This window comes from Pogona vitticeps, chromosome 1, assembly GCF_051106095.1.
Source record: "Pogona vitticeps strain Pit_001003342236 chromosome 1, PviZW2.1, whole genome shotgun sequence".
In the NCBI taxonomy this organism is placed as follows: domain Eukaryota; kingdom Metazoa; phylum Chordata; class Lepidosauria; order Squamata; family Agamidae; genus Pogona; species Pogona vitticeps.
Window position 1 is genome coordinate 5,157,590 of NC_135783.1, and position 23,348 is coordinate 5,180,937.

At 42.1% G+C, this 23,348-nt stretch overlaps 1 protein-coding gene across 16 annotated transcripts in view; it reads left to right on the forward strand.

The window, feature by feature from the left end:
• Positions 1-23,348, forward strand: part of MSRA (methionine sulfoxide reductase A) — a 227,717-nt gene that overhangs the window by 109,469 nt on the left and 94,900 nt on the right. For all 16 annotated transcript variants that reach the window (XM_072986579.2, XM_078381762.1, XM_078381767.1 and 13 more), the window contains exon 3: positions 14,872-14,991. In XM_072986579.2, coding sequence (XP_072842680.2) covers positions 14,872-14,991 — 120 coding nt within the window. The remainder of the gene's footprint in view (positions 1-14,871; positions 14,992-23,348) is intronic.

The window sequence follows — 23,348 nt, forward strand, 5'->3', positions numbered from 1 at the left end:
TACCAATTTAAATTTAAAATATAATACCCGTTTTAACCTCTTTTCCAAAAACAATAAAAGTACTTTTCTGGAATGGTTTTGAAGTGTTGTCTTGTTTTTGGTAGGGGCTGTCACAGGATTTTCTTCCCCATCCCCTCATTCTATCTGGGACCCAATGCCTGGGGTGGGTCTTGGTGAAGTCCTGGTGTGGGGCCTTGTGCTGTCACAGGAATTGGGAACACATCATTTCTCCATGCCTGTGTGAGGGAGGGAGCTAAGCATCGTGCGTTCCCTGCCTGAGCTCCTCAGCAAGAACTGTATATTATGTCTTGTGCTGGACAGACCCAGGACGCCAGTGAGCCCTGGTGCCATTCCAAGAGGGTTGGAGTTGGGTACCCAAACACTATGGCCGCCCCGTAACAACAAACGAGACTGGTTCCTTCCCTTCCACCAATGCTCCTGACATTTGTCTGTCTGGCCTGGAGATGCAGGGGAGCCCAGCCACTCTCTGAGACCTGGCAAGCCTGATCTTCATCATGAACACCATGAGCACTCCATGGACAGTTCCTTCCGAAGTATAAGTGGAGAGAAAATATGCCACATCAAAGAATCTTACAGTCCAACCTCTCACGCCAGTGCCACAACCAAGGAAATGGAGATGGTCAATGATTTGGAGATGACTGTACACTATAATTCATGTGGATCCATGCCATGGATAGATGGCAAAAATACACAGGTACTGCAAAATCATCTGCTTGAGGTCAGTGGCTGCCTCTGAGCGCCTCATGGTTCAGGTGTCTATGAAAGCAAGCCTTGAGCAGGGCAAAAGTTGGAAAACAAACGAAGAAACAAACAAATAAATAAATAAATAAATTTGTGGAGAAAATCGGCTGCTTGGATCATGGTGGGATCAAGGTTGTTTGGTGGAGCATAATATAGAAACGATTGAGAAATGCTGCCTTAGAGGATAGGCAGAATGCAGCATGAAAAAGATGGTCCTGAGGTGGCTTGGCCCCAGTCTGTAAATTAAATCCTCATAGGTTAATTAAATCCTCATAAAGAGCTTTAGATTTGTTAAATTTATTAGATATCACTTCGTAATTAAAAAAAAAACATTCAAGACATCTAATGACAATTAAAATGTATGAATGTTCAAAACCAAACAAATGTGGACGGTGCATCTTTACTATAATCTCCATTGCCTCCATCACAAATTACAGGATTAGTTAGTTAGAATAATGCTTGTATTTAAAAATTGACCTGTACCATCCAGACCCATCTCATCCCATCTCATAACTGGGAGTAGAGATCGTGATTACAGAAAGGTGATAATGGAGCCTCATGGGGAAGTGGCTAAACTGCAATATTGTAGGGAGTCGATCCCAGACTCAGGTAGCGGGTTCGAGCTTGACTCGACCTTCCGTCCTTCCCAGCTGGGCAATTTGAGTATCCAGTTCACCGTGCAGAGGAAGCAGTGTGTGCCTTGCATAATTGTAAACTGTAAACCGCCCAGAAAAAACTTTCGTTATTAGGGGGCTTTCATGTTAAGTGTATTCTATAGAGAGAGCCAGCCATTGAAAAGTTCCTCTCCCTTGTCAACACGCGCCAAGCCTTATGGTCCAAGCACTTTGAGAAAGCCTCAGATATTCTTCATCTTGTCACAAGCTTGTTGCCATGTGTTGGATCCCAAGTTGCAAAAAGCATTACAGGTGGAAAATGCTCTTAGAACTGGGCCCTGAAATGAATGGGCAGCCATTGTGGCCCAGCCAGGATAGGCACTCCATGATCAGATCTTTTTTAGGCATCACATAAGAGTTAGGTCATGGAGAATCTCGACTGTAGGGCAGGGAGGAATGGTGTAACTGTTTCAGTGCCACAGCAAAATGCTCCCTCTCTGAAGCTACCACTTGCATCTGATGCCAGTGGAGGCTTTCCCTGGAATGCAAACAGCACCTTTATAGATGTCCCTTCTGTCTGCATGCTTGCAAGGGAATCCTGCAAACTTTCCCTTTTCCACTTTCCATGATATCTGATTTGGCTACTGTTTAGGATGTGAATCCTTGCTTATATGATTTTCAGGGATAAGAAGCCGCAATTTCTTTCCTCTGACAAAGCAAGGTAGTATTTTATGCTTACATTGATCACAGTTCCCACATGTGCAGAAATGGTTGCTGTGTAGCTGGTAGAACTGCAAAATTACAGTAACTGCTTCTATCTTGCATGGGCTTTCAAATCAGAAGCACTGAATGGGTTTCTCGAAGGTTTTCATGACCGGGATCTGATGGTTGTTGTAGGTTTTTTTGGCCTGTTTGGCTGTTTTCTGAAGGTTTTTCTTCCTCACCTTTCCTCAGTCTCTGTGGCCGGCATCTTCAGAGGACACGAGTTAGAAATAGGAAGAAAAACCTCCAGAACATGGCCAAACAGCCTGAAAAACCTACAGCAACCACTGAATGGGTTGTTTTCAGCGTTTTGACCAGTCGAGCTATGCTTGCTAATTAGATGTGTACTATGTTTCAAAAAGGGAAAAGGCACCAGTTTTCTGCATATACGGTTTTGCACAAATTGTGGCAGCCTCAGCAGAAGTGGGAAAGTACTCTTTTTTTTTCTGATGGTAAGGAACCTCAGGATTGTCAGCAATTTCTCAACAAGTTCTGTTAATGAGGTAGCTTATCTGGTTGAGAACAATAATTCTCAGGGATCTTGTTGTCTCCTGGGCTCCCAGAGACATCTGGTGGGGCCATGGTGAGATACAGGAAACTGGACTCAATGGGCCCTTGGCCTGATCCAGCAGGGCTGTTCTTAGGCTCTTATATTCTTGTCCAGACTTTCCCCTATTCTCCAATTTTGTTTGTTTAGGACAGGAATGAGATTTCTAATCAGGAGGCAGAAGGGCAACTCCAGGTGTTGTGGGTCAGACACATCTGTTGGCTTCCCTTCCTGTCAATTATTATGCTGTGGACCTTGGTGGCTGCTTCTGACTGTTAGGGTCACTTGGTCACAGTTTGGGCCTTGAAGCAACCAGGTCTTCACCAGCACGGCGTGGAGAATCACTGGTAAAGCTAAAGGAATGAAAAGCTCAGGTGACATTGGCTGTCAACATGAACGCTGGTGTTCGGTTAATGCTTATTTCCCTAACCAAAAGACTTTTCCAACTCTTGAGATCAGATACATTTCCTACGTATTCTCAAAATAAATAGTGTGTGGGTCTTCTGTGCCCATAATTATTTACACCAGTACAAAGTGAGAGTAAAAGGGTTCAATTCAAAATGCTTCTGTTTTTGATCTGACATATTTTTGTTTTGCACTAGGCAGCTCATTACATGAGGTTTGGAGGTTTGGAGAAACAAAGGGAATTGGGCTCCAGAAGCCTTCAAAACACTTGCGGCCACAGTGACATTACCAAGGACATTCTTTGAAGTGAGCTGTGCAAGTAATAAAGGGAACTGTCCTTGATTGAAGTTGCATTAACATTCTTATTTCAAAGGATCACACATTTATCTCTGTATACTTTCCCCTCCATCTTTGTTCTTGGAGGAAAAAGGGAATTCAGCTGTAGACCTTGTCTTCTAAGACTTTGTAGTTGTAGTTGTACCCCCTTTGATAAACTTGTTTCTAGAGCCACCACAAGTTGTATTTCACAACATTCGGTATTTTACATTTATTTCTCATCCACTCAGCTTCTGTCTTCTTTGTATTTCCTAATGCATATTGAATTTGCCAGTGTGAGTTATTTTCAAAAGAGACTTTCTGATTTGCTGAACAGTTTTCAGAAGCACAACATTCTTTTCAGAAATATATGTTTTTACTGGAATAGTTGAGAAAATAAAACACTCCAGTGGGTTTAAGGAAGAGTTAGATGCCTAAGTAAATTGTATATCTTCATGATTTCTGTTGCTCTCCTTCAAAGAGGAGAAGCATGCTAGGATATGAAGATGTGTCTCAATAAGATTTGCCATGGAAAGAGTAACATTTGGGACAAGGGAGGAGTGTGCTGCTAGATCATAATGTGGGAGACTTGTGACTGTGATTGTGTTGCACTTTCAAATGGTCTGAAGCTGCATGTTCACAGGAACATGAACACATTCCATATGCGTTGTCTCTGATGCATTTTTGGTATCACCTGGCAGGACAAAGTTCCAAATAGAGTAGTCCTGGAACGAGCTGGATTTTTTAGCATGTATACATTATTGAAGCAGCGACCTCTACGTTGGCTTGGGCATGTTGTGAGAATGGCTGATGGTCAGAGTCCAAAGGATCTCTTGTATGGAGAATTAGTGCAGGGAAATCACCCCAGAGGGAGACCACAGCTGCGATACAAGGATATCTGCAAGCGGGATCTGAAGGCCTTAAGAATAGACCTCAATAGATGGGAAACCCTGACATCTGACCGTTCAGCCTGGAGGCAGGCAGTGCATCACGGCCTCTCCCAATTTGAAGAGACCCTTGTTCGGCAGGCCGAGGCCAAGAGGCAGTCCCGAAAGCAGCAAAATCAGGGAGCTGGACAGGGGACAGATTGGGTTTGTCTTCAGGGTGGAAGGGATGGTCACTCTCGAATTGGCCTTTTCAGCCACACTATACGCTGTTCCAAGTCCTCCATTCAGAGCACATGAACATCATCTCTCCAGACTGAAGGATGCCTACTACTACTACATGTTCACAAAGGAACATTTTCTCTTGCCCTGGTGGTCTGGAGTTTTTCAGATTAAGATGAGGTCCCAGAATTTTCCCTGTGTGCAGAAACATGTTTCGTTGAGGCCAAGAATTTATTGTGGGCATTGAACATTCATTTCTTTTGGACTTCCAACTCCCAGAATTGGCCAGGTATACCTCCGGGCAGAACCCCTGGGAGCTGCACCCCAAAAGCAGGCATAGCTGTAAAGTACGAGCTGAGATGGACCAATGGTTGAACTTCATGTACAAGAGCTTTCTGTGTCCTGACTTGAAAAGGTATGCTTTGGTAAGAGGATTCCTGGCTTACATGTAGAGAGACCCCAGGGTACTGCAGAGAGGCAAATGAACCTATGTAGTAGTTGTGTGATTACACATATATTACTTGGACATCTCTGACATATATTGTCCATTCTCTTTGGAATTGGAGCCCTCCAGGTATATTACATGACTTGGATAAACAAGCTCCAATTCACTCTATCAGTGATATGACAGCAAGCCGATGCTTAGCTTTCATGCTAAATTCTACATCTCTCTTTACAAGACTGTTTTTGTTTTGTCTTGCTTTGTTTTTTTAAAATGTGTGATGTCTCTGAAACTGCTTTGAAAAGGCTAACAGTTACATACATTTCCTACTATAGTAATATGGGATTTTCTCTGAGCTGGGTCTTCTGAGTTTTCGCTATGACATTTTTGTATACAAAATTCAGGACCATAGAAATTCCTACATCAGTCAGCGGTGCATTTAATCTGCTGCAGAAGTTAATTGCTCCAAAAATACTTTCTCAGAGAAAAGATAGCACCGTATTTTCCCTAAGAATCTTTGTTGCACAGAAAATGTGGTATTATGAATTCAAATAGCGAATAATCTGAGCTTGGTCATCTGATGGCTCTGGAGGGTCTCTCAGTACATCTGTTACTATCTCTGCTTACCTGGGTCATGGGGGAGACGGCATGTTTGAGGTGACTCTGGCATCACTAGATGCAATGGTAGGATGATCTGGGCACGTAAGGACATAAGAGCGCTGCTGGATAAAAGGCCTGCAGTCTTTAACACCTTGTCTGAATGGTGCTGAGGCAGTTACCTGTGAGACGCCCAGTGGTAGGGCATGAGTTCATTTGCAGCCCACCTCTTGAAATCCCAATGGTTGATACATGGAGGGATACGAGTGGTGTCGATAGTAATAGATCATCATCTTCTACTGCAGGTGAAATCTCACCATCCTTACTAGCGACTGGTGATAGTCTCTGATTTGGAATCTGCCCTTTCTTCAAACAGTGCTTGCTTTCCAAGATGATAAATGACGTTTGAAACTTGTGGTGTCTTGGATGTTTCATCTGATGAGGCGCTTCCTGATGTCGCATTTTGCTGCAGACCTTGACTCACGAGAAGCAGGAAACGGGAACATAGGATTTCATGAGACTCGCAGTTCGTGGCTGTGGCGGCCACCACTAAGACGTCCTCTGGTAAAGTGCGCAAAGGGCTTGGAATGCAGCTGCATTGATTTCAAGCAAAAGCCGAACTGTTTGGGAAGCAAAAGGCCTTCTGGTACTGAATCCAGCCCCACACCGTTTCGTTTCAGCCCTTGTATCCATTGCTGGGTACAGAATATTCTAGAACTACAGTTATCCTGTGACTGTCGTGATGCTCTTTCTTTGTTTTTAGAACATTTCAACCAGCAACGAAGATAAGAGGCAGAGACAGGGTATATGCCTTTAGTTTGAAGTTGATTTCTGAAGTTTCAAAGGAAGGCCATGCCTTTGGTGATCTGTTTGATGGCAGATACAGCTTTGTTCTGTTAACTGAGCTTTTAAAGAAACTTTGAAACTGGCAGAAGGCAGCAGGGCTGTTCTGATTCACGACAAGAAAGGTCCTACCCTAAAAACATTTAAAGAAAAAAAGTAAGAAAAGAAAGAAAGAAAGAAACCCAGGATGTCAAGTAGAAACCAGCCTGCAAAAATAAGGAGGAAGAGCATTCCAACAGATTCAAAATAAACAAACGCCATACAGATTCCCCCCGACCCCCAACTTTGAGGGGTTAGAAAAGTTGTTCCTCTTGGCATTGGCCAATTGAAGTCATTCAGGTATGAAAAGAAGCTGCCTTATATTGAATGCAGCTGGATAGCTTGGTGGATTAGGTATCTGCCTGTGGAGCCAGAACGTTGGGGGTTCGATTCCCCACTTAGCCTCTGATGAGAAGAGCCAGCCTGGGTGGCCTTGGGCGAGTGGTATAGTCCCAGGGTGCCCCCCGAAGAAAGGAATGGTAAACCACCTCTCAGTATTCTCTACCTGGAAAGTCCTGAAAAAGATTGCCGTAAGTCAGAATTAAACCTGACTTATAGAAGCCTCTGTGCTGCAAGGTCAGAAGACCAGCCGTCGTAAGATCGAATCCATGCGACGGAGTGAGCTGAGGGAAATAAAAATACTGTGAAGCAAAGATAAATACACACAACACACATGCCATGGATACACCAGATACTAATTGCTGGGTACCAGATATCAAGGTGGGGACGCGGTGGCGCTGCAGGTTAAACCACAGAAGCCTCTGGGCTGGAAGGTCAGAAGACCAAGCAGTCGTAAGATCGAATCCATGTGATGGAGGGAGCTCCCGTCGCTTGTCCCAGCTCCTGCCAACCTAGCAGTTCAAAAGCATGTAAAAAATGGCAGTAGATAAATAGGTACCACCTCGGTGGGAAGGTCACAGCGTTCTGTGTCTAGTCGCGCTGGCCACGTGACCACAGACACTGTCTACAGACAAACGCTGGCTCTAGGGCTTGGTGATGGGGATGAGCACCGTCCCCTAGAGTCAGACATGACTGGACTAAATGTCAAGGGGAACCTTTACCTTTACCTACATATATTGAACCAGACCAGGGGTCCACCTAGTACTTGATTTATGGGATGTGTAGCTAAAATCTCTGAAGGAAGTCTTTGGTCTGTCTAATCCACTTCCTCCTCCAGCACAGAATAGACTTCCATGGGGTGGATATCTCTACTGTTGATCTAACCACGTTGCACAGAGCAGACGTCCATGGGCTTGGACAAAGGTACCAGCAGCGCTCTTACGTCCTTAAATTCACAGATCATCCTACCATTGCACCTAGAGATCTTTATCTTTGGAAAGGCTAAGGATTGGATGTAGGACCATCTGCAGGACAGATTAAGTGCCATACCACTTGAAGGCGCTGTACAGTTTTCTCTTTCTCAGATGAAAGCTGTCGGGTGTAGGACAAAGCAAAGCAGCTTACTTGGTAATGAAGATTTATGATAGATTCTTCTGTCATGTTACAAAACAGATTTTAAAGTCCCAACATCACAGGGACATCCTTTGACAATTTGAAGCTGAAATCCGCATGGATCTGGAAGACGCCACCGACCCAAGCCTCGCACTTTGAGCTTTAATTTCTCTGCTAGTATGCCAGCCCCTCTTGGCTGTCCTTCAAAAATTGTTTCCTTTTGCGGGTTCATCCTGGAGCTTTAACATGAGAGGAGTGGAATGGATTTCATACGGCGGGCATAAGTCTGCCATCGAGAGCTTGCCTAAATTGCCCTTACAACTCTTACTAGATAAATATGGTTTCTTGCATTAGGAAAAGAAGCAAGAAAATAAACCCTTCTTTCCTTTGTGAAACATGATGTCTTTTCTACTCAAGTTAGCAGGCAGCTTTTCAAAATTAATAATAGCCTAGCAGATCATGGGAAAACTGGATGCAAGGTATCTATTATGCTAATGTCTTCCTTACTGTTCAGGTTGTTACCTGCTTAGAAGCTTGCAGCATCATGGGAATGATTTCTTGGTCTGTTTTTATATGCACGCACTTTGCTAGCTCACGTCTGCAGATCATTCAGATTGGTGGAATTCCGTTAAAAGTTGGTAGAATGTTGCTTAGTGGCAGTCTTGGCTGACTTACCTGGTCATGCTGGCGAATAAATGCTTCAATTTTAGGCACTCTTTGAATATTATTTGCATGCACAAGTCAGCTAGCCTGGAAGAGTTCCTCCCTCTTCCTGTATGATCTCTAATTTAGTTAATTATTGCTCTGCCACCTTTACAGATTGCAGATGCCAGGAAGCAGAACATTAAATGAATGTTTGCCATTAATACAAATTATTGTGTTTTGACAGTTTGCTAATCAGCTAAAAGAAAATTATGCTGCAAAATATGTATGATTGCCATTTAACCAACTCTATGGCTTTTCTATGGCGGGGGATTCTCTTCCTGAAGTTTGTGAGTTTTGAAAGCATTTTGGGGATAGGGAAAAATAAGTAATCTAAAATGAAGAATCAGCATTTTTAGAACTTGTGTTTTATGAAAAAAAAAAGAGTTCACCATGATTCGTATACATGCAACAAATATGAAAAGTAAATTCATAAACTATCACAGGGAATATGTTTCCTGTTTAATTAATTTCAGGGTGCAATCCTGAAACAAAGTTGCATTTTTTTAAAGGCTGTGGTTATTCGCTATGAAAAAGGAGAAAGAATAAACATTGTTCATGGCATTTAAGAACCCATTCAGTTTCTTTTAAGATTATTCCCGTTGCTGGAAAAAATGTTTTCTCTTGACTACATGAATAGGGTTCTTCCCATTCCATGATGAAATATCTGGCTTCAATCTATAGTTTTTCTGAATTGTGGTTGATTAAATTTAGCAATACAGATCTATTTTTATAATGACTTGAAATCATCACAAAACTTATTTTACCGTAATTCTATTTGATTGTTTTTCTGTTCTACAGGTTTCTTTTAAGTTTTAATATCAGTAGTTCATAGTCTATGTGCTCTTGGTCTTGTTTTGGCAGAGGAAATACAACTTCTCCATCTTCTGCTTCTAGTGATATTGTCAATTTGATTTCTCTGTTTGCCATCTGGGGATGTTGATGTGTACAGCGGTCTGTTTACACATATTTACAATAAATGAATTATTGGTTTCACAAAATTGTATGGGTCGCTGTCCTGCTTAATATTCAAATCCTAGGCTAAATTCTTCAATAGTGTTTGATCCTATTATATTTCCTGCAGTCACACCTGTTGAAAAACAGCCCTGGTAATTGCTTTGTATCTGGGTGAGAAGTGGTTAACTGATTTTTTTTAAAAAGAGTCAACTTCTGCAATTTTTCTTGGTTAGTGTCTCTCTGTGAACGGAAGTGAGCACAGGAGGGTATCTCGTAGACCAGTGGTTCTTAACCTTTGTTACTCGGATGCTTTTGAACTGCAACTCCCAGAAACCCCAGCCAGTACAGTTGGTGGTGAAGGCTTCTGGGAGTTGCAGTCCAAAACTCCTGAGTAACCCAAGGTTAAGAACCAGTGTCGTAGACCATCTTGGCATCCTTTTTTTTTCCTCCTGGCAATGAGGACAAGATACTGTTCATCAATATTAGGCCATTTCCTGGCATTTTGGAATCATGGATACAGAAGCACAGTATGCCACATTCATAAATCAGAGTTGTGTGCGCTTTTGTTTAAAGAATTGAGTCTGTTTCTATGTTCGTGTGTTCAGGAGGAGGGGCAGGAAGAAGAAAGCAATGAGTTAGTTTTGAGCTTTGTAAAAAAGATGAATTATTTAAATTAAACATTACATTAAAATGTTCATTGTTCTTCCCTTTCTGTTTTCCTTCCTACTAAAGTCATCGAAGGAGCCCTTTCCCCACATTGATGCCCTTTTTGGTTCTGTGAAGGTGCAGAGATGGACCTTTGAGATGTGCATAGTGTAGAACATTTCCTCAGAAGATTTGCTTGGTACCAAGGCACCCTCTAAGGTGTGCTCCTGCATGACTTCTCCCTCCACACAGTCTTGTTTCTCCTCTGTGCTCCAACAGCGATTGTTTTGAACCCCTTTGGTTCTGGTCACGATGGAATTCCGCATGAGGGTTGGAATAGTGTGTGTGTGGGTGATGTTGTGCTTGCATAGAAGTAGAGCCCCACCCAACGGGGCTGAAAATTAGAGGAATGTTGCTTAGTACCTTTATATTCTATAGCACACTGCTTCTCAGCATCAACCTGCACCCAGGGTTTCAATTTTATCAGGTTTTCTCCGAAGATCCCCTTCACGGATTACTGCCTTGTCGTGGCAAAGGGGTTTGAGTAATTCAGAGAAGCTATGGGCTATGCCATGCAGGGACACCCAAGACGGACAGGTCATAGTGGAGGCTGGCCACTGAAGAATTGATGCTTTTTAATTGTGTTGCTGGAGGAGACTCTTGAGAGTCCCCTGGACTGCAAAGAGAACACACCTATCCATTCTCAAGGAAATCAACCCTGAGTGCTCCCTGGAAAGATCGATCCTGAAGCTGAGGCTCCAATACTTTGGCCATCTCAGAAGAAGAGAAGACTCCCTGGAAAACAATTTTGTCATCCATTCCAAGCAAAAGGTTATGGTTCAGGACCATGGAGAGGGCTCTTGGAAAGACAATGGCGTGTACAGTAGATGGCTTACTCCAGCACTGACCAGGATCCACTGCAACAGTGGTCCTCAACCTTGGGCCTCCAGATGTTCTTGGACTGCAACTCCCAGAAACCTTCACCACCACCTTGGCTGGCCAGGATTTCTGGGAGTTGAAGTCCAAGAACATCTGTAGGCCCAAGGTTGGGGACCCCTGTACTACAAGTAGAAAAGCTGTTGGTAACTTTCATGAGGAAGAAGACTGTGTGATTTTTTTGGTAAGATCTAGACTGCTGTAGTTACTATTCCTACATTTACCACTGTCTCATGTCCAGAGCCCCATTTTAGTCAAACCCCCTCCCATTCATTCTAACATGAACAGGAAAGTAAAGATTTTTAAATCTTTGGAAATGTCCATAGCAGTAGGCCTTTTCATCCCTTTGCAGCAGAAGCAACAAAGAATCCTAAAAGATATCTCAAAGTTTCAGGTCAGAGAGTCCGATACCTGAACATCTCCCTAAGAGCCTTAGAGAACTTTATAGATCTTTAGAACAAATCTGGAGTCTGCATTCATCACAGCTGGCATTTATACTAGGTAAGGGTTAATACCAGAATGCAACCAGACAATGGTTTCCAGTCATATCAAAATTCATCTATCCAGGTAAAAGTTGCTTCATTGTTGTAGTAATTACGGGCAACATCAGCTTGTCTATTTCTACTAGCCTTATTCATCTTTTATGTTCCACAAGCACAAAAATAGTTCAAAGTTGGTTGTTGTGGGTTTTTCGGGCTCTTTGGCCGTGTTCGGAAGGTTGTTCTTCCTAACGTTTTGCCAGTCTCTGTGGTCGGCTTCTTCAGAGGACAGATTAGATCCCGGCCGTGAAAGCCTTCACAAATACATAGTTCAAAGTTGTTGAAAAAATCCAAAAATCTTGCAGCTATGGAAAAACTGTAGGCACAAATGCTTAAAAATATATCAAAACTCAGCTAAGGTTGCAGGCAAATACTTAAGTCAGATTTCAATTCAAAACATGAGAATTCATTGTCGTCGTCATCATCATCATCTTAGAAGTGCAGAGGTGGAAGGGATCCTGTGGATCATTGGGTCCATCCCTTGTCAAGGAGGCATGGGGAGGGAGGGAATTGAACTCTCAACTTCTGGCTCTGCCATTGAGCTATCTGACAGTGTTTTACTGTAACTCCATTTTAAAAATGTTGTTGTTTCCATTCCCCTTCTGCAGTTAACTACTAAATCTTGCTGCTGTGGCACCTTACTGATCGCTTTTGGTCAGAATTTTTTTCAATGGAATTCTCTATTGCTTTTACTGGGTTGGCAGAATACGACTCTCATAACTGACGAGGCTGGCAAATTGCCCCATAGCAGATAACAGTTACCCTGGTGCCTCAACATTCGAACTTAATCCGTTCTGGAAGATGGGTGTAAGTCGAAATGGTTGTAAATTGAAGCACCATTTCCCACTGAAATGCATTAAAATGCAATTAATCCGTTCTGGCTGAAGAAAAAAAAATCACCCCAAAAAAATCACTGCAAGACCCATCAGAAATGCAATTAATCCCTTCCAGCCCGGGGGGGGGGGGAAACAAGCAGAGCATGCAAGACAGATCGGAAATGGGGAAAGAGCAAAGCACCAACAAACAGACCCCCAAGACTCATCAGAAATGGGGGGAAAACACTCCAAAAAGCAACCAAACCCCCAAGGCCCATAGGAAATGGGGGGAACAAAAAAAACCAACCCCCCCCCAAAACCCATCACAGCACAGAAACAGAACCCCCCAGCCCAAAACCACGTTGCAAAAACACCCAGAACAGTTTTCAAGAAGCAGAGAGCCGCACCTTACCTTACCTTACCAGGCAGTCCAAAGCCTCCTTAGATCCCACACTCTAACTGCTGGGGTGAAAGAACTACAAAGAAGCAGCCTCCTCACCACCTACAGTTAGAAATTTGAATTTCCTGCCTTTTCCCCCTGCCTTTTTCTGTTCGTAAGTGGAAGCTCCATCACAAGTTGAAGCAAAATTTTGCGGCCGGAGCTGGTCGTAACTCAAAATGGTCGTAAGTCGGGATGGTCGTAAGTCGAGGCACCACTGTATTATTTTGACAGAACAGGCCCCTGCACCCGCTGGAATAGGAGGTTATTTGGGTTGCATTCTACTGGGTAGACAAAATGCTATGGGCATAAAGTGCTCGTGGTACTGTTGGTCAGGTACCAATTTGCTCTATCTGCATTTTAGGACTCTAGAATTTTTCCTCTCTCCTTTGATTCCTATTTCTTATCATTGGCTTACACATTCAACTGTCAGCGAGATCCTTCGGCTAGGCAATGCTAATGCACATTGACCATGCTTCCAGACTTGGCTGGAGAGCTTGCTGATTGTTTTGCTGTGGCATTTAGTAACAAGTTGTTCAAACATCATTTTTAAAGCACAGTGATCACTTTCAGGATTGCATTTTTTTCTACATCTGCCTTTCATTTTTTAGCATCTTATATATGCAAAATTCCACATCATGACAAAAGACTAGGAGGTTTTGTGGATAACAGCCTCCTTTCTCAAATGCAAAGGTTTGAAAACAATTCTGTATCTCTTTTGATAAATTATCTATTGTTGGATAGGCACACTTGTGTTTACAAAAGAAATAAGAGTTTTTGCTATTATTTGTAATGCTTGGAGGAATATTTAATAATATTGTAAATAAGAATGGTACAAGACTTTCCCCCCCTGTTTTTCTGCTTTCCCTTTTCAAAAATTGGATCTGCATTGTCCATATGCATAGTCTGATGGGTTAATGTTACATATTGTCCATTTGAATAAAACTGTAATGGAATATTCTGTATATTGAAATAATCTGGTTCATTACACAGTTTGTGTAGAAACTTCACAACACAAAATTTTACACGTTAAGTATGTCTATTTGCTTGATCAGCTATCTTGCTTATTTTCCAATTAGTCGTTACAAAATGGATGGTATAACCATGGTGTCAATTTCTTGTTTTTTGATAATATGGATAAGATTGGGTGATGTGAAAATCCTTGAGCAGTAGTGCTGTTGACATCATTTATCTTCATTTCAAGAGTGAAATATCTCTTTTTTAAGTTCTGCATTAAATCTTGACAAGTTACACGGGCAGGTAGACTCCAGCAGAATATTATTAATTCTGCTGACTTGCTGTACTCTCTGATGCAGAAGATAGTGGGTGGGATTGCTGCTGGTTAAATGCTTTCTCTGCATCCCGAAGCATTCGCAGGTATTCGCAGGCAAAATCTTTAGCCATTATTTTATGGTTGCTCGTACAATGCTATACAGTGGTGTCTTGCTTGACGACGATAATCCATTCTGTTGAAATCGCTGTTAAGTGAAATCGTCGTCAAGCGAATTTAAAAAACCCATTGAAATGCATTCAAAACCGTTCAATGCGTTCCAATGGGCTAAATACCCGCTCGTTTTGCGAAGATCCTCCATTTTCTGGTGCCTGTAAAGTGAAGAATCCATCCTAAAGCACAGCAGGGAGCCATTTTGCACAGTGAGCGACCATTTTAGAGCCGCCGATCAGCTATTTCAAAATCATCGTCTAGTGAAAAATCGGTTCCTGAAGCAGGGCACCGATCATCGTGAAGCAAATTTTTCCTATTAGAACATCGTTTTGCGATTGCAAAAACCTCATTGTCAAGCAGTTTTGTCGTTTAACAAGGTAATCGTTAAGTGAGGCACCACTGTATTCAGTTAATTTTATTGTTGCGTTTAAAGAACTCTTTGTTTATTTCTGTATTTCTCTGCTGTGTATATATGTTTTTATAATGATACTTCTGTTTTGTCTCATGCAGGGATGGGCTGCTTTTGGGGGGCAGAGAGGAAATTTTGGAGGCAGAAAGGAGTCTACTCAACTCAGGTTGGGTATGCAGGAGGACACACCCCACACCCCACATACCAAGAAGTTTGTTCAGGTAGGTCTGATTCTTTCATGAACTCAAAGCCCTTCATTGAAACAGTGTGATGTTAGCAAACACAAAATGGTATATAGGAGGTTGAATAGTTTGTACAAATAGGGTTATTGATATATAGTATGAACGGATTGCTTCCTTGTCGTGGCGAAGGGGCTTGAGTAATTCAGAGAAGCTATGGGCTATGTCATGCAGGGACACCCAAGATGGACAGGTCACAGTGGAGAGTTCTGACTCAATGCGATCCACCTGGTGGCTCTACAGGTTAAACCGCAGAAGCCTCTGTGCTGCAAGGTCAGAAGACCTGCCATTGTAAGATCGAATCTATGTGACGGAGTGAGCTCCTGTCACTTGTCCCAGCTCCTGCCAACCTAGCCATTCAAAAGCATGTAAAAATGGCAGTAGATAAATAGGTACCACCTCGGTGGGAAGGTCACGGCATCCCGTGTCTAGTTGCGCTGGCCACGGAAACAGTCTATGGACAAACGCTGGCTCTATGGCTTGGAGACGAGGACGAGCACCGCACCCTAGAGTCGGACACAACTGGACTAAATGTCAAGGGGAACCTTTACCTTACCAGCCACAGAAAGAGAGAGGAGACAAAAAGGAGCCATAGGAAAGGAGAGAGAGGAAGAAACAAAGGGCTCATAGAGAAAGAGAGAGAGAGAGAGAGAGAGGAACCAGAAAGAGAAGCAATCCGTATGCCTATGAAAAAAAGTGGCTTTCAAGTCAAGTTCTTTTCCTAGAGATCTGCTGTTGTCGTTACGTTGCTTCTGTCTGAACGGCAGCTGTAATGAGGTTTTTGAAGCATGTGAGGAGTTCAAGGAATGATTTGCCTTTGTAACTCTGGCTGAATTTCCGAAGCCATGTTGGGATTTGAATCCAGCTGAGTCCTAGCCTGGCACTCTATCCCCTACACCAAACTGGCTGTTTTTCATTTAGGTCAAATTGGGTCAAATGTTCTTTCAGACTCAACAGCGGGGCGCAATACATGTGGGCAGATGACGTGCCAGTTCCACATATAAGTATGATTGCTCCATCACAGCACCTGATGATGTCAGATTTTCCTGCTCGAACAGAGGATTTCGAGCATCCAAATTGCTTTGTGTCTGAAATATTTGAACAAATTATCAAATTTGAACAAATTATCAAATAATGTGTTTGGGTGAAAAGTAGTTGGATGACGGGGGGGGGGAAGAAGAATCAGATTCTGGGATGTTCTTTGTGAATGAAAATGAGCACAAAATGGGGACACGGTAGATAATCTCTTGTGAACTTTCAAGCTGGCCTTTGCGATACAAAGCTTGGCATCCTTTTTCCTGGCAAGGTAAGCGCAATGTTGCAAGGCAGCGCTGGATCTTTTGAATTGCATTCAAAGATGCAATACCCCACATGTGTTTGGTAGCGGTTTTTTGAAAATTGAGTAGGTCATCTAAAGATGAAGTGTTTTGTCATCAGATGCCACCAAGTAGCTACTCTAGTAAAAACTCTTACCTGAAAATAAGATCCTCCTTATCTTATTAGCAGAATCAGTAATTAGGATTATGCACATCTTGTGTTCTGTGGCAGGACAGATAGCATATTGCCTTAAACTGAAGGAGTAATTGGGCTGCTCAGATTTCTGGAGCTGATAAACACCCTGGTGGAGAATTATTTATACATCCCAGTAAATTGTCCTGCAGATGCAAATATGAAAAGGCATTTGCAATGGATAAGTGTTTTGAGCTATTTCCAGTGTATTTGACTCAATACACAAATACACGGCTTCTGGCGAGCATTATGTGAATCTCGTGATGTTCATTCACTAGGAAATATCTCCTCATAGTTTGTGTACAGATGTTCAGAACAATCCTTTGCTTATCAGTATATTCATAAGCGATTTGAAATCTGCCCATCTCAAGTGGAACTGGAATCTGATGGAGGGGAAAAAAACTGCTGGATCGTTCATCAGCTGCTTCCTTGCAATTACCTCCCTTCCCTTCCCACCCACGCACACTACACACTTTTTTTGAAATCAGAATGTTTCTACATTATATTTCTAATTTAGACTTGAATATGTAACCATGTAATTTTCTGGAATTCAATGTAGCTTTCAGAAAAAGTAATTATATGGGGGAACATGTGCTTTAAACATTATTTATTATCTAGTCATGTTACTCGAAAAGTCATTTGGTTGACCTGTGTTTAATTGAGTCATCTTCTAATGCTTTTTCTCAACAGCTGTCAGTTTATCTTTTAATATGCGTGAGTGATCTTTGGAAATTAAATATAATTTAAATGTATGCAGCCTGCATTTAGCTTTGTTGCCATGATACCTACAATGTTGTTTGACAAATCATGCTGGTCACACAAATAGGTTTGTTAAATAGGGGATATCCCCAGTTCTAGAATTTTTTGGCATCTGGGGAATGAGTTTTTTTATCACTGTATTATCTTCATACCCATTCCACTGATTATCTGGCAGTTTGGTTTATAATTTATTTATTACGTGTTGATATCCTTTCTTCTTTGAATAAAACAAAGCAGATAACAATTAAAAAAATATATGCAAAAGCAGGAGGGAAATGTAATAAAAGTAGCCATTCAGTAGAAGACCAACATTAGTTGGTTTATAAAAGTCATTCTAATAAACAAAATTCACTGTTGTTGTTTAGTCGTTAAGTTGTGTCCAAATCTTCGTGACGCCAGGCCCTCCTGTCTTCCACTGCCTTCCAGAGTTGGGTCAAATTCATGTTGGTCGCTTCGATGACCCTGTCCAAACATCTCGTCCTTGAGTCTTCTCTTCTCATGAGATGGCCAAAGTCTTGGAGCCTCAGCTTCAGGATCTGTCCTTCCAGTGAGCACTCAGGGTTGATTTCCTTCAGAATGGAGAGGTTTGTTCTCCTTGCAGTCCGTGGGACTCTCAAGAGTCTCCTCCAGCACCACAATTCAAAAGCATCAATTCTTCAGCGGTCTGCCTTCTTTATGGTCCAGCTCTCACTTCCATAAAGCCAGTCATTTCATGTTGCCTCCCTGAAAAGTAGAATCCATAGCTGGCTTGTCTACAGGTACATTTGACAGAAAGCAAGATGGATGAAGTTAATTGACTATTTTTGTGATAGGGATTTTCAGCAAGTTGGATAATTAGAATTCCTCACCAAATCTTGCAAGATCTATAGCAAACAAAAATCCGTTAGGAAGATGGCATTGCCAGTATGAAAATTTTACCGTTATTTGATACTCTTACCATAGGGCATCAGGGACTTCAATGAGGAGGGGAATGTTGGGAGAAAAACCATGTTCCAGTTCCCAGGAAGCTCTGAGTGGCCCAGGAAATAGGGAGAAGTTATGGAAGTTGTCTAAAAACATCTGGACGGCCACAGCTGCTGACTCCTGTTTTGAGCACTTGTGTGTAAATAGCATAGTCACTGCCATGGGGGGGGGCAACAAAAAAAATCTGAGGTCTTTCCCCCAAAGGAATGCATGGCATATCCCTTGTCTGGTTCCTCCTTCTGAGCTCAATGATAAAAAAATTAAGCAGTTTAAAGTCTCTTCCCTTTGGATATTCGGACTTTCAGCTGTCAGACAGAGATATAAGATGGGAGTGAAAGACACAACTTGGTTGAGACATTCTTACACCTTGCCAGATGTTTCTAGTTTTCTATCATGCTTTCGTACCACAATGAAACTACAAATATTACCCTTCATTTTTTGGTAGCTTCTAAGACCGCTTCTCTGAAGGCGATCAGAAGACTGAAATCTTCAGAGAGCAATGAGAATGGTTCAGAACATTTCCTTTTATTGGTTCAAGCCATTGTCAGACGAATGGATTCCTGTTGGGCTTTTTGTCGGTTTGCCTTAGAACCCCTCTGAAAAGAATAAGGCGTGAGAATTTTAATAACTAGTTTACAGATCCCCTGGAGACTGTCAGTACGTTGTACAGCCTAGATAATTCCAAATTATTCTGCTTGGCTGTGTGCCATTTTGCCACTTTCCTTGGTTAACATACTTCACCTGCGCTCAAGGGTGGACGGTGCAACTTCCCCAGAAACCTCATATTATTAGAGAGAACACTGGGTGTTGGGATTGGATAGAACTTGTTCTAAAGGAATCCTGAGCATGGTGGTTAATGAGAGAAGCTTTGGGAGGTCATTAATCTGTAGGGTCACCATGAGTCATCAGCGACTTGACGGGACATAGCAACAGTAAATAAGGAAAATGGTTTGACAGAAAAGAAATACTCATTACCTGTCATTTCAAGCTGTGCTTTGCCGTTTCTGAGGTTTCTTCAGAAGAAGATCAGTAACAGCAGAGAGATGCTTCCTTGCATCTTGCTTGCCTTTTCTTCCACAGAATATTTAGCCATCAGTAATGCTGAACGTGTTTCGGGGTTCTGTTGGATGAGCACAAGACAACACGTGAATATCACAGTCAGCACCACGCCTTTTACTATGTCCCCTACAGTCTCATACAGTAGGGCTGGACAGATTTTAAGCTTGCAGTCTGAAGAAACCTCGTATCTTCCCCTTTCCCCCAGCAGCTTTTTCTTTAGAATTAGCAAGAAGTCCTAAGGAACAGCTGGTTCAGTTCTAGTAAACAGTTGCCTTACTGATAACACCACCCTGACACCTGATTTGGGGGGGGGGGAGCACAGTCCTTTAAATAGCTAAAGTGGCTAAGGGCTGGCTATGCCAACACTATGCCAGCTGATGCTATGTTCAGTCTGAACCCTTCTCAGACTGGGGATGTTGTAAGTGACTAAGCAAAGTAGTTTTGTTGACAGTTTCATTTGGTTTGACAGATCTGAAGTCATCCAGCACAGAGGTCATGTGCTGGCACCGTATTTTTTGCTCCATAAGATGCACTTCCCCCCCCAAAAAAAGTGGGATGAAAAGTTTGTGCGTCTTATGGAGCGAATACACTTCTGCAAGGGCTCCCTCCGTTGTCGAGGGGAAAGCCCTTTGAGACCTCGGGAGGCAAAAAGGCAGGGGGAAAGGGCGGGATATTCGAATCTCCTGTCCTTTTCCCCTGCCTTTTTGCCTTCGATGTACTGTATTTTTTGCTTCATAATTAGGTACGTCTTATGCTCAGATGCATCTTATGGAGCAAAAAATACGGTAAGTGGTCCTGGCGCAAGAGGTGCCTGTCCATTCCAACCCCACTATAGCTGGCAAATCTTTGAGTTTACATTGCACTGTAGGTTGGGCAACTAGGCTTAATTTACATTCATAGCTTTGGTCACTTATTCAAACAGTGTTAGGGTCAATCATTTGATAGCTGCCTTCAAAACCTGATTGCTGTTTTCCCCTGGTCTCAGTGCTTATTATGTACACTGCATTGATCCTGTGACCTTTGTGTGCTACTTCTTGGTCCTAGATTCCATGAATGTTCTTCTGAACATGTTTCTCTGTCCATCATTCCCAAAAGCTCCCCTTGCTTTTGATAGCTGGGCTCTGCGGTCATCGTATCATGCAAAGCAGGCAAGGCTTGTTGTCCGCAGTGGACACAACTTTCAGGGAAACACACGATACTTATGGCTTTAGAGGATCTCCTCTGCTGTCTCTTGAGAGTTGATTAGATGTCGAGTAAACTATGACTAGTATACAGTACTTGTTTCATATAATAAAGTCTAAATTTAATGTTCTCCTTGCAGAATCTTTGGAACTTTCTTCTCCTCTTGTCCCTTGGGGCAGCCCTCCAGTTTACCTGGGAACTGGCTGTGGAGAACACCCCCAACCTTCCAGCACTAGATTTGGGGGTACATAGAACACTCTCGTTTGATGGGAGTGTCACTCACTCCCATTTCCATTGGGTGCTGTGTTCTACCAGCAGAGGTCTACTCTTGGGTCCTGCCCAAAATCAAACTTACAGCTGTCCTTTCATTATTTATAGGGTTCATATGCAGTGCCATCTGGATTCATGATCAATATTTCCCCGTTTGGTTCCTGAAAGCACTTTGCAGCAAAATGTGATTAATAGAATAATTCAGTTAATTGTCTTTCGATAAGTGCAAATAAAAAGGTGAAGTCATCCTTCTTTCATCATCTTGGCAGTCATGGGAAATTCCCCCTTCCCCCCTTGATTAATAAAGTTAAAAGTAAGTGGCCTTTAAGGTTGGCATGAGTTGAGTTAAAAATTAAATATTTCCACTTCCTCTACATTAAAAGATGTTTTAAAAGAACAAATAGTTAAAAGTCACATTGCTCTTTGAGAAATGTGTCAAACTCTGAAAGGTACATTAGTACTCTTTTTCATTTTCAAATGTAGTGAGAAAATGAAACACACAGAAACACATTAATTTACTCTGAGCATAGTCGGCATCTCCCCAAAACAATGTTTACTTGCTTTTTTTAGTGTTCAGAATAAAATGTTTTGTGTATTTGTATTAGATAATTCTCACTCAGTCCTTCTGAAGCTCATAGTCAGGCGACACGTGAAAGTTGTTTCCTATAGGAAACCACTGTTGTTATTACTTTTATTACTCAAAATAGGAGAAAAGGAGTATGAAATACATTAGAAATAGTGTCTGAAAATCAAAATGGTCTGAAATGAGAAAGTAGCTTGAATGAAATGTCCAGAATTCTAGTAAAAAATTTATTCACATAGTCCTGTTACAAATCTTTCATATTATATTCGTCGTCTAGTCGTTTAGTCGTGCCCGACTCTTCGTGACCCCATGGACCAGAGCACGCCAGGCCCTCCTATCTTCCACTGCCTCCAGTAGTTGTCTCAATTTCATGGTGGTTGCTTCGCAGACACTGTCCAGCCAACATATTATATTAGGGATATCTTATTTACTCACACACTGTATTTTATACAGCCTTTCCATGGTTCTCGTTCTTAATGAGATCTGTGTCTCTTTTTGGTTGTTCCATCTTCTGCAACCAGTAGGATCTCAAGCTGGTTCTCAAGTACACAGAAAATGTCAGTGCAAATTGAGGACTTCTAGGACTTCTCAGTCTTATGATACCATATTTATTATTTATTTATTTATTTATTTTATTTATATCCCACCTATCTAGTCAATTAAGACCACTCTCACAGGAAGGCACAGAACTTGTTTTGCAAGCAAGAAACTCCAAGAGTGTTAGTAAAGAAATAAACAGTTTCATGTGTTGTTCCAGAAAGTTGGATCTTTTAGGGAAAAGGTGGCAAGCAAGCAAGGGAGTCTTCTCTTCTCATGAGATGGCCAAAGTATTGAAGCTGCAGCTTAAGGACAGTATTGAGTTGTAGCTAAAAAGAACAGCCTGTATGTATCTCTTCCTCCTTTTCTTCTTAAGTCACTTTCACTTCTTCCTCCCATGTCAGCTAATAAAACTGAATGAAGTTGCAGAAGCTCATATCAAAGCGATGTCATGGAATGCAGATACAAAGATAGGAAGATGGAGAGATTATGAGAGATAGGGAGATGGAGAGATGTTGGCATGGCCAGGGCTGCCTGATAGCAGGAGAAGGGCATGGCACACTTTCCATTATGTAAGGTCTACATTGAAGCTGCTTTGACACTGGTGGAATATTCCTTGTTCCTCAATTGGGGGCAGGTGGGCGGCCAGGGTAGATTATAGTCAGATGAAAATGGCATTGGAACACAGTCAGGTGATTATGAACTGATTTATGAGTTAATATTTTTCCATTAACTGTTTTATGAAGACTTTGACAGCAAATAAGAATTGATGTGTTGCAATTCTTCTTTTGAACAATGACCTGTACATAATTTGCTGGCATTCTATGATTTATTATTTATCCTAGCGCTTACATTTCCTTGGGCCTGTGTGTTTTGAGTTAGGCTAGCGGATGAGGGGTGGGAGGGGGTAACAATATAAATAAGAGTGTTCCAGATCAAAACAAGCCAAAATTCTCAAGAAAAACTAAAAAACTGAACTGAGGCTATTGAGCTTTGGACGTATTACGCATAGAGCAGGATTTGTTGGAAAAGACTATGTTAGGAAAAATGGACACTTGTAGAAGATGTGAAAGACTGAAATCCAAGAGCTTAGCATAGTAAATTGCCCTGGAATAGGCCCATTGAATCAGTGGGAATTTGGTGAGTCTACTCCTCTGTAAGTTCCATTGATTCAAATGGGCCTACTGTAGTTTATTTATTTATTGGACTTATATACCGCCCCATAGCGCTACAAGCACTCTCCGGGCGGTTTACAATTTTAATTATACAGGCTACACATTGCCCCCCCCAGCAAGCTGGGTACTCATTTTACCGACCTCGGAAGGATGGAAGGCTGAGTGGCACTCACTTTATTAAGGTGCAGCTAGAGTATTACCATTTGAATAAATGGAATTCACAGAGGAGTTGACTTACCAAATCCCTACTGATTCTAGTGCAATTAAGTACACTAAACCACAGGATTGTAGACAATAATTCA